The sequence below is a fragment of the Typopeltis vanoorti genome, chromosome 3 (genome assembly GCF_054136105.1).
Source record: "Typopeltis vanoorti isolate ZY-2024b chromosome 3, IOZ_Tvanoo_1.0, whole genome shotgun sequence".
Taxonomy (NCBI): Eukaryota; Metazoa; Arthropoda; class Arachnida; order Uropygi; family Thelyphonidae; genus Typopeltis; species Typopeltis vanoorti.
Window position 1 is genome coordinate 116,451,368 of NC_143551.1, and position 12,922 is coordinate 116,464,289.

Below are 12,922 nucleotides of genomic sequence, written 5' to 3' on the forward strand. Positions count from 1 at the left end.
ATTATTGTGTTTGGAAATAGAGAAGGAAAGGAATATAGGATCGTGTGTCATACTAGGTGTTTGCTCTTAGATAAAGAAATTTCTAATATCTATAGAATTCTGGTGGCGCAGCGTAAATAAATAAATTTTCCGAAATTTGAAACAGGGTTAACACTAGTATTCTAACAAAGAAATTGGCTCTAGCCAGAGGTATCTCCTTTGTCTATCGAGTTTTGCACACGTGGGCAATACACTAATAGCGGCCAAGGGATAGAGGTAATAATAAGGGTAGAGTCTGAAAGAATTGTATAGGACAAAATTTTAGAGTTGAAGAAATAATAAGTAAAAAAATTCATACTCATTATACATCATAAATATATATCTATATATATATATATATATATATAAAAATTTTACAAGAGGATGACAAGAATAGTTACTTATGACTATCAATAAGAAATGGAACCTCAGTAAAAAACTGATCTATTTCTTTTGAAGATGGAAGTTATTTGATATTGTATCCTAAAATGAAATGAAACCCATCTTTAGTTTCTAAGGCTTTGCTTCTGATCTCTCAATAGGATGATGTGACTGAAAGAGTTGCACCTTATTCCAACAGCACTCAGCCAATCAGGCTGACCTTAAAAGAACTAGATCCGATTCTATGAAAGTATGCATTGCTATAGGAAATAAGTGAAGTTAATGAAAGAACTACACATGCAGTATATACTGACAAAATTAGAATTTTAGATTCATGAAATGTGTGTTAATAATTCACAGAATATAAGTGTATGTATAGGTCAAATTACAATAAGACCTGCTCAGGATATTATGCCCTGTATATTACATCATGTTTTATTATTTTTATATACAAAGTCACAAATATTTAGAGGGAAAAAAGTAAATTTTATGCTTTTTTTTTTCCTAATGCTCATTTAAATGATCTGGCTCTTGACAAAGTTCAATTATAAATTCGAATATCAATATAGCTATGTAGGTTTTTCCCCAATCCCATAATAAAACTAATTTGAATTGAGCCAACATTTTTAAATACAAGTTTACAAAAGTGCTAATTATATTTTCAAATATCAGTACCAACAGAGCTCAGTACTAAAACAGGGCTGAATATTTTTCTATTTGTCCACACGGCAACTGAAATTACCATGTTCATCAACTGCAGCAATTATTACATGAGGCCCTATAAATATTAATTCTACAAACAAGTGCTGTACTGGCAATACAAAGTCCGCTCGTTCTCTTAACACTGATGAAATAAATATAAAATTTCAGGATTATAAAATGTTTAACTGTGGCAAAAGCAACCTCAGTACAGTATATCTCTAGACGATTATGCAGCAATATAGTGAGATCCCTTTACTGTTCAGAATGAGGAGACAGGCATAGGAGGAGAGGGTGAAGAAAGTTCTTCTAAGAGGGCAGTGGACACCATCTTCATTTCATATGTATATACCTGAAATATAAGAGAACTGAATGGAATAATTAAAAACAAAAAGATAAGCAGAATAAAAGAATAACGTCCAGATCAAAACTGAATCTGTTAATCAGACAGTATCTTATGCTATAATGCACCAAGGTTAAAATATACTATACCATACATATGTATGGCATGGTATAAAACTATGCCTGTACACACTTTTTTTTTTTTAATTGTATAAAAGGTAAAAACAGATCTGACAAAAATGTAATTAAAGATTACATTTTTGGAGAAATTTAAAAACATAAGTTATATTGCATAGTCATAAAAATCTTGCAAAGTGTGTAAGACTTGGACAAACTGTTGAAAGTGATGAAATAACACTTGCAATCATTAGAAAAATGATGGCAGTCTGTTAGACCATGATGGATGGTTTTAAAATAGAATCACAGTTCATGTGGACATGTCAGTGCCCCTCAGCAGGAAGGAGTGTAAGATGACTATGACCTATAAGGAGCTGAGCAAGAACAACTCAATTGCTGCAATAGACTGGACTGCCACAGTTCATTGTCTCTATGTAATAATTAATATATTTTTGTTTTATGATGTGTATAATAAAAAAAAAGGAACAAGCAATAAAGATGTTTTAGAGGACAAGCTGATCTAGCCATCACATCTCAATTCTTGTTTCCCCAATCCAAGTATAGCCTCTTCATTTGATATAAGGGACGTTGGATCCAAGAGAATAATGCACAAGTTATCTGTGATGGAATATATGGTTGAGTGGAAGTAATAGGAAATGATTGTTCTCATAGATGTTATCTTCTTATTGCAGTACATCTCAAATCAAGACCTTGGCCTCCTGGATTTATTGCTTATAACACTGTCTACCCAAAACTTTACTTCTATAGTTTTGACACGGTGTTGCTGTCTTGTATACAGCTATTTTCCATTTGAAAAACATGTCCTATCCACTACAACTTTCTGGGCTTGATTAAACTAGATATTGGGAGGTTCTTTAGAGTTGGTATAACTTGAGGTTGTATCCCACCCTCCAGAGATCATTATCATTCACTAGGACAAATATTTTTCTAAGGATTTCCCTTTCAAAAGCTGAAATCAAAGTCTTCACCCATGCCACAAACATCCAGGTTTCATCTTCATAGGTAACAACTTGAATTATCAATTTAAGTATTTGAACTTTAGTCTTCTAATCAATATCTTTTGCCATGAATAAATACGCATGAAAGAGAATGTATAAAAGGCCTGATCACCTCTCTTCATTTGACAGCTTGTAAGCACTACTCCAAAATATTTAATTTACCCATTTTATTTCCAGCTTCCCAATTTTCATAATTATATTAGTTAAACAACTGTCTGCTATTAATCATTGTTTTTTGTTCATTATTTAAAAGAAGTTACCTAATTCCAGATAGATTCCTCTGCTTTCCATATGGTTCTTAACATGTTAATATCATCTGCATATGCTACAATCTGCACTGATATATTTCAGTACCTTTAGCATCTAATGGCAATGAATAATATATTCCAGAACTAAGTTTAAAAGTATTAGAACTAGACTATTTCCTTGCTCTAATCCTTCAGTGATTGAAAAGTGATCTAATTAAATAATGTTATCATCTATGTCTCATTTAAACAGTAAAAAGAGAGATGGTGAAAACTGAGGTCAGAGATGAATGACTGGGTAGGCACATGGAAGTGGCACTTCTAGTATTTAGGAGGGAAAGTTTATTGCTGCTGAGCTTGCACTCAACCTTTTCTCTAATGTTAATTTGTGCATTTTCCTCAGTATTTCCCAAACTATCAGTACCCACATATTTCTTTTAACAATTTTGGGATAAGTTATAACATTATTTCATTCAAACACAAATTACAGAGATTTATTTTTTAGCATTATAATAAATCAATGGCTCACAAACTTTTTGAAGTTGGGGAGCATTTAAAATCCAACAAATAATTGTAGGCGTACTATATACAAATTTCTGAGAAATATGTTATAATAATTAAGTCAAATATTACAGGAAAAAAATAATGCGATAAAAAAAAAAAAAGAAACATACCTTAAGTTTATTCATTCTTGTGTTTATGAGAAACATGAGCCTGATGTGTCCTAGCGATTGCTTCTTTGGGCATATATTTGAAAGGCAAACTCTCATTTCCTCGTCAATACATTGAAGAGTTCTTCTCTTTTTACACTTAATTGTGGTGAGGGTAGAAAATCCTAATTCACATAAATATGATGTTGAAAATTGTAGTAAAATGTTCAAAGCTTTTTTAGATATTGATACATATTCTTCTTTTATAGAAATCCAAAAGGCTTCAAGAGACAATTCCTTATGTTTAATTCATCAATCCACGATCAGTGGATATAGCTGCCAGTTCTTCTTCTTCTGTTAATGTTAAACCAAAATCACTTGAAGTTTCCATAAATGGGTTTCTAATCAAATCGTACTGCTCAGTGTTAAGTGATGGAAAATAAGAACTCAACTTTTCTTCTAAACTTGTTAAATGTTCAACTATTATTGGAAGTGTTTCATTTATGAAAGTGTTACTTACCAATGGAAACATTTCCAAATTACCTTCAACAGCTTTTATTTCCCAAATCTGTAGTTTTCTCTGAAACGCTTTCATTTTGTCAGTGGATGCGAGAATATTTTCTTCTTTCCCTTGCATGCTAGTATTCAAAATATTGAGCTGCTGAAATATATCAGCCAAATACTGTAACCTGGCAATACAAAACTGTAATTGTTTCATCTCTTCAAAAAACGCTAGAAGTTCTTGTCGTAGCTCGTGTACACGGGCAAGTACTTTCCCCCGTGACAGCCACCTCACCTCAGTGTGTAAAAGCAGCCGTCTGTGTTGTGAATCCATATCAATACAAAGCTTTTCGAATAAACGCGATTTGACAGGTCTTGTTTTAATAAAGTTTACCATCTGAACAACTTGATCTAAAACTTCTCTTAATTTTTCTCCCAATGTTTTTGCCATCAAGGCTTCCCTATGAAGAAAGCAGTGAGTTACGATAACATTCTCATTTTGTTTTTTTTTTACAAAAGTAAGGCCCTTAACAGAGTCTACCATGGAAGGGGCTCCATCTGTACAAATGCCTACACACGACTTCCATGCTAACTGCCATTTATCAAGACAGCCATTCAAAATGTTAAAAATGTCCTCACCTTTTGTAGACACAATTCTTTGCAAAAAAAAAGAAACTGATTTACTATTTGATCTTCATTAACAAAACGGACGAATGCTAAGAGTTGCGCCTTGTTGGTAATGTCTGTTGACTCATCGACTTGCAATGCAAAATTTGAATACTGAAGTTTATTACTGCATACATTTTTCTTGATATCAGAAGCCATTTCTATAATACACCTGTGAACTGTATCATTGGAAGAGGAATCTTGCTTATTTTCATTGCTGCTTCATTTCCTAGCATTGTCATGACCATTTTTTTGCATGCAGGCAAAATAAGTGACTCACCTAAAGTATGATCTTTCATATTTTTTGCTATCAGTTCTGAGACTTGATAAGAAGCGATTTGAGCTTTATCAGAAACAGTCATTATACTTTTAAAAGAATTTGCTGCTTTTGTTTGCTGTTCAGACAATCTCTTGAAAAAACTTACAGATTTATCTTGTAAATTAGAGTGTATAGTTTTAAAATGTTTACTCAATTTACTAAGAAGCAATGATTCATTTGCCATTTTACATCCACATACTAAACATAGTGGCAAAGGATGATCTTCACTTCCGGTCCAAGTGAAACCAAAGCTTAAATAACTTTCATTATATTTGCGAGTAGGCTGCGATTTTGCTTTCTTACTTGCACTTAACTTTTGCTCACTTCCAGAATCTGATTCTTCAATATCACGCTTCTTTTTGAGAAATCTATCCATTTTATTTGGATGTATTTATCTAAAAATGAGTAATATGCACATAACATCCACTTCCAACACTTTTAAAATAAGTAATATACACAACAAGAATAAACCATATTCTTGTTCTCTTTGCAAGAAAAACCGCTGTTAATTAACATAATGATGTGTTGACAAAAAGAGCGGTATAGAGTAACTATATTTATTTTTATATCTGGACACATATTTCTCCGGAATACCACAGGGTGCACCAGTGCACCCTGGTGCACTCTTTGAGAACCAGTGTTCTAAAGCATTGTGCTCTTTCTCAAAGTAATCATAATCATTTTCATTTCCTTCGCTATATTCTATTGTGTGTTTCAAATACACAATAGAAAATTATCATCATTATACTGTATTTCAAGATTTGTTAATAATCAATAACACAACTGTTAAAAAAAAAGTGAATATTATCATTGTGCATATAACTTATACATCTATCACAACTTGCCATGATCCAAACATGATTAAACATATACAGATATATGCATAGGTGGTGAAACATTGCTGAGGATCATTATAATTTAAGATATGAATGATTCAAAATTTGTCGAGTTATGACTACATGGTTCAAGCTATTTGAATTTAAAAATTTTTAATATAAACACTCTGAACCCAACGGCTGGAAAGAGATCTTGCCATCAACCAGATGTGGCTCTAACAGAGGTCAGTCAAATACATGCCAAGAGATACATTGTTCTACCTTTAGATTTTTTTAGTTATTGAAATATTAATTATAGAATAGACCTGCCATTATCTGTGACAAAAATATTAAGGTAAAAATAAAATAAAGGTATTCAAAATTTTAAAAGTGCGTCACACTACATAAAGTCCTTTCATGTACTCCCAGGGCAAGTACACACTTTGGGACATACTGCTATGGAGTGTGGTGACTATTTAAACTCATACTCTTTTTTATACTCTTAATGGGGGTTTACTCCATTAATAAGAGTATAAACAGTGCTAACCAATGGGAAATATCTGCATTGGATGGTAGACAGAGCACACTTTAATAACATAACCTACTGAAATGTGAATGGCAATGTCAGTATTAAGTGGGGCTTGTTGGTAAAAGGTCTGGTTGACCAAAAGGATGGTAACAAAGCTATAATAGGTCCATTTCTAATCTCCTTGTGGATGGCAGGAGGTATATGGCAACACAAGATCCTCACCAGGTTTCAATCATACCACTTGCAGACTGGCTGAAGTCATCTTGCAGAAACAGTCTCTTGTTACATGTTTTGGCAGAATCCACAACATTTTCATTGTAGGAATTTATGTTTGGTAGATCCATTTAGCTTCACATTCTTAAGAAGATTTGCTTTTGTCAGTGTTGGTATTTTCCTTTTTAGGGAACAGTGAAGGAAAAATATCCAGACACCATAAGTTCAGCTATGTCAAGAACAGTAGTTGTTATGACAGGGCAGCACAATATAGCACTAGAAGGAAAAAAAAAAAAAAAAAAAAAAAAAAAAAACTGAACTTATATTTTGCTGATTTTCTAACCAGCATCACCCGAGAACACTTACAACTGTAGTAAACTCACATCCTTCAATTAGAATGCTGTGGAAACAATTCAAATTTTAACTAAAAATGAAATTGTCCTAACAAGGTGCCCTCTAGAGGCCAGATAATGGAGTTAATGTGGAAAGTGTCAAGCCAAATGTGATCTTAGAACGACTACCCGATCTTCAACAAATGAATGCAACCATTCTTATTGGGATTAGGGGAATGCTTCATAGCTGAAGCACTCACTTACTTTAAACTTAAAACTTACTTTTCGTCTGAGATTGCAAATAAATTGTATTGTTTAGGAGTTTCAGGGTTCTAGGCTGGTACTAGGACACCATCCATGATGGTGTTCTAGTGGCCAATTTCTCTCTTATTCCTTCATGGGAGACAAGCAAACATAAAATGTCTTTATTGACAGAAATTAATACACTGGTGCCCTGCCTTTGGCCATAATACCTGTTTTAATGCAGTATAGAAGAATTTTTAATTTCTATAGTAGAAAGTTGATGGTACTGTGCTGCACTATTCCTTTAAGAGTTAATCAGTTCCACTAATGAAGAGGATCAGCTTGGCTGGGTCTAATTCTACTTTCCATTTTACTGGGTTTAGGCTTCTGTGGAATAAGGACATAACACAATTGTGATGCCAGTATTTTTTCCATATAAAACACTGGAATTTGACATTATTTATTAACCACTCAACTAGTTCTATGAAATTCATGTGTTTCACATTAGGAAAAATAAGTGAATAAACTAAAAAATAAAATAGAAAAATCAGATTATAAAGAGGCAACATTCGTTAAAAAATATTTGCTCATTAGTGGCCTTCTGGGACCTTCTTGTTGCCCTGTTCAGAGCATTTCATCATTTCAGCTGACTACTTGAATGCTTTTAAGTAGAATTTGTAAGCTGTGGAGCATTTTGGTTTGTTGCCATACTTGATGCGAGTTCCAGTTGTATGTGCTGCTAGTCCCGATTTGTATTCTTTGTTTTCCACATCCTTGATGTATTCAAGCTTACGGTGTGCCTTCTCCAACCGGCCTGTCCAATGCAGCACAACCCATAGGTATAGTTGATCTTGTGAACACCAGGTTTTTTTTTTTTTTTTTTTTAAAAAAAATGGTGTATAGTTTTGGATATCTTATTGAAGGGACAGAAGGCATCTGACCTAAGAAGGTAGGTCAGATGAAACACAAAATCTTGTTGACTAATGTTATGTTATCATTCTTTGGCAAGATGGTATTGAAGTATTCAAGTTATTGGTTTCCTGTCTTCAAATGTTTCATAGGGAATGCTACCTGCTTGTATGCTGATTTCTATTTTATTTATTTTTTTTTAAGTTTATTCAGTTGTCAATGAAATACACAATTTGCCAGAACATCAATTTAGGGTACAGCAGTCATGGTTCTATGTACTACAATCAGTAGATATCATACTTATGAGAAGCAACACTGAATCAAACATTAAGCAAATTTCACTGAAGCAGTACATTTGGAAAAAAAAAAGCATCTTCCATATCCAATCATGTGCATCAGACTAAAAGAATGAATAATTTGTTGCTCTGCAGATCAGGTTATGCACGCATTTATTGTTAAGCACTTACAGTTTACAGTTCTATCGTAAAAATGAATGGCATGCATGGAAACAATTATGGATCACTTGTATCTCCAAACACAGATTCTCTAGAGGGTTTAACAAAAAACCCAACCAAACAAACAACAAAAAAAAAGAGCACACTATTACAGAGGTGTTCTTAGGTTCAATTTCCATCTGGAATTGTGAACATGTTTCTATCACTATATTTTGGCATACATACCATGATGAAATGGTCAAAATATTAAGGTTTCTATCCAAATTTAATGTAGGGAAAGAGTTCATTGAAATATATAATTATAGCAGGTCATTAAAAGATAAAATGCACATAAGACTTTTCAAACAGTGAACAGAACCCATTTGGAAAATGCATGAAACATGAAAGCAGTTTCATCTATTTGATGTGACAATAGCTAATAAAACATTAAATACTATAGAACACTTTTTTCAATAATTTAGAGCTATGTGGAAATTTTGGTAATTTTAATTGTATTATTATTAAGATGAGGCTTTCTTACTATAAAACAATCTTGTTCACAGTTCACTTTGGAAGGACATAGCGTACATATGGTACTTCCACATCTTCACCATCTGCATCATTACAACATAATTCAAATACCAGAGCTTTTACATGTGGTTCTATCCTCTTCTTTGATACTCTTCTCACTACTTCTGACATTCTAAAAATTGCAACATTAAGAAAAAATATTTTAAACTGAAATGAAACATGATCAACTGAAAATACAAAGATCAACCCATCAGTATCTTTGATGTATGAGAATGCTAGCTTACAAGTTTAATTTAGTTTTATTTACGAGCATGATTCTTGAATGTGAATAAACTATTTTCCATAAGGATTTTTTTTTTCTCCCCTAATTGTAAAGAAAAAAGTGACAATTAATAGTGTCAGCAATGTTACTTACATTAATTAACACTAGCTATAACAAAAGTAAGATAAAGCAAAATGACATTTAAGAAAATGTCAACATCACAATTTAAGATGCATTGTGCAAGTAATACTACAATAGATTCATAATATGATTTACATAAAAGCGTAACATGAAAATTATGAAGTATGCATTACTTTGCTACTCTAACTACTTTGCTGTTTACATCTCCAACAAAGACCAAGTTTTCATTTTTTTTTTTCCCCTTTAAGGCAGCTCACAAAGAGTTTTGCATGTTTTGTGTGATCTAAAGAATACAAAGGCACTCTTCGTATGAGTGTATTTTTTATTTTTATTTTTATTTTTGGTAAATTTAAGATATTTCTCTTTTGGTTATAAAGATGTCTACAGGCTTATCTCGTGAGTTGATGGCTAACAGGTCAATTTAGAAGATAATATGTAATTTTAAGATAAGATGCAATTTGTAGTTTCAGGGATCCTTTATTTTGAGGTCAAGAATTAAACCATTCTGAATCAAGGAAAGTAATTTACTAATGAGGCAGAAGAATGATAAGTTTCTAGGATTTCTCATTATCACTGTTTGCAAGCATCCTTAAAAGAGATTATTATATTCTAACACAATTAAGATTGTTAGTTTCCTACCAACATTTTCTTCCAAATCTATATTCTTTGTGAGACTTTCAAATATAGTGAGCTCTATATTTTAAGACTCCTAACCACACTGATTCATCTTTGTAACACATATCCTATTGTATTCAAGTTACCATAATTAGATCAAGTGATCTAATTATGGTAACTTGAATATCCATGTGTTGAAATCAGTTATAACACTATCTTTATGCTGCTAGTTTGATGTCAGATTTTTCTCTTAAATAGTGATTCAACTGATTTCTCATTTCATTGTTCTTTTGTTCTATTATCATATTGAATTTGCATTCTTCACAAAAAATGCCTCTATGTTTAGTTAATGTTTTACTTATTCTACAGGTTCCTATCAGTCAAAAGTTGGTATTTTAAGTTTTCATATTGATTTACATTTTTCATTGCCAATTTTTACAAATGCCATAGCAGTTATTTAATTTGGAAATAATGATCTTGAAACCTGTACAGATTTAACGAACATGTCATAATGCATCATTATAATCATTACAGCAGTATACAAGATAATAAAAAAATGCAAAAGAAAAATTAAAAAACTGATCAATGCTATATCTAAATATAAATTACAGTCATTTATATACAAATACATTACATGCATTTGTATAAATTATTTTTTAAAAAGTTAAAAACTTCATGCAATTTATCCAAGTCTGACAAGATTTGTGTGAGTGCATATGGCTAAGCCAGATCCGTAAAAATTGCACTCCTTTCTTGAGTGAAGTACTGGAAGTCTCCAGAACAAGGTAAATTGTAAGACAAGTGTTGCATGTTTGCACATAGTTGGATCATCAGCCCTCTATAGAGAAATGTGTAAGATGATTGTGATCAAAACAGAGCCTAACAATAATGACTTCCTCTCTTCTGGTTCTACAATTAGGTTGCCAATGCTTAACTCAACACTTATTAATGGGTCTGTAGTCTGCATAGAGGACTTGCAAACAGTACATGGAAAAAATATAAGCTAACCTAGCAGCTGCAGTCTCACTTCCTTAATTCCAGTTTGACTGGAAATCCCACAACATTGAAATTAATGGTTTTCATTTTATACAATAATTGTAAAAAATCAAAGCACTCAATGTGGATTGCATACAAGAGTGAGGACTGCCTGTAAAGAACTTAGTCTGTAGAACCATTGTTGGTAGTATGCAGCAACAATAACTGCATTTAAGTAGAATCTGACTGCATATAATGCAGCTGAACAAAAGCAGCACAACCAACAGAGGTCTCAGATCTTTAGCTGCAACAACAGATGGGCATGAAACCTGCTTAGCTGGTAAACTAAGAAACAGCATGATGGAATGCAAACTTACCATGGAGAAGTACTCACTAAATTCAGGTAATATTGCCAACAATCATGCCAAGGACAAATAGCAGTCTGATATGTGTAATATTGAACTTCCTGATGTAGGGAAAAAATACTAGTCCACATAGAATATTTAAGGACAGACTTTTTTTTTTAAGGCATAATTAAGAGAACTGTTTCCATAAAAGTGACAAAGGAGGTTCATTTGCTTAAGCATAAAGATTCTAAATGGGCAACGTGTGAAATGAACCAGCAAGCCTGTTTATATACTTCAATGAATGGGATCCAACCATCGCAGGATATTCACCTTTGTACAACCAAAACCATAGGTATAGAACTCCATAATCAAGCTTTTGACTGAACAAGTGCACAATACAAATGAAGCAAAGAAACTGATCTGCATCATTCTGTAGAGGACAGATTACAAAGGATATTCAATTCTCTTTTGTACCTTGTCTCTTAGTGATGAAGAATACATCCAAGAAATGCAAGCTTTCAGAAAATAAGTCAGAATTTAGCTCCTGTAATAGTTTATCCAGTCTGGATGAGGATAAAGAATATGTTTTCAGCAGAACCATATATCAGTTTCTATGAAATGGCAACATGTTGGAGAAGCTTGCTTCTTTCTAATTAGTCTGGTATTTGCCATACAACTAGTAATAGTCCGAGTAATAGATTGGTTAATGTTTGCTTTTGTTGGATCTTTTTGTGGTTTTGTGATGGCAATGACAATTGACTTAAACCATGCATATGGAAACTCCTTCTCTAAGTATTCCGTTGTATAATAAGAAAAGATGTTTTATCATCTTATAATAGATGCCATTAATTCCCTACTGTGCACTGGCAAAAGAGTAAAGTGATCGTTAGTTACTTAACAAATGACTGGGATGCAGCTTCTCTTGTTTTTCATTCAATATCAAAAATTCAGGAGGATAAGAAGCTAGTGCTAAGATTCTAGCAAAGTTTCCTATAAAGTCTGCTACTGCTATGGGTTCAGCTACTGAACATCCATTATGCTACTTAATAGATGAATACTGTTCTATGCCCACCTTTCATTATTCAGATTTTATCCCATACAATTCTGGCACTTGTTACAAGCAGTGATCAGGGATTGATAGATGTAAATTGGATCCACAAATGTCTTTGATTAATGTTTAATACAATATGCTTTGTAAAAAGCACAAATGAGTTAAAAATAACTAGATTTGACATAGGTAGATATCTATGAAACACACACTATCTTGATCTTTTTTGGCTTGGCACTTAAGAGTTCTTCCATGATTTGGATATCATCATCATCATTAAATTCCTGACATGTACCCTCAAGGGGTGTACAGAATATGATAGTACTACATGAAAAATTTGCAACATTACTAACTTCCTATCTACAATTTTCCTCCAAATCAGTCTGTTACTTGTCAAGACTCCAATATTATCAGATCCACTTATATTTCTATCGTCTAAGCCACTTTGTACTGTATCAATACACTTATATCTTGGTCTTCCTCTGGGTCGTTTTCCTGCCAACCTGGCAGAGAACACTTGTTTTGCTAATCTTTCCTCGCCCATTCTGTTTAAGTGACCATACCACCAAAG

The 12,922-nt window shown here is 32.8% G+C and overlaps 1 protein-coding gene across 3 annotated transcripts in view; it reads right to left on the bottom strand.

Moving 5' to 3' along the window:
* Window positions 1-808: 808 nt before the first annotated feature.
* The window catches only part of Uba1 (ubiquitin-like activating enzyme 1), a 381,832-nt gene continuing 369,718 nt past the window's right edge, over window positions 809-12,922 (bottom strand). For all 3 annotated transcript variants that reach the window (XM_090390820.1, XM_090390822.1, XM_090390821.1), the window contains exons 26-27: window positions 8,974-9,135; window positions 809-1,450 (exon numbers count right to left, since the gene is read on the bottom strand). In XM_090390820.1, coding sequence (XP_090246946.1) covers window positions 8,997-9,135 — 139 coding nt within the window. In that variant the 3' untranslated portion in view covers window positions 809-1,450; window positions 8,974-8,996. The remainder of the gene's footprint in view (window positions 1,451-8,973; window positions 9,136-12,922) is intronic.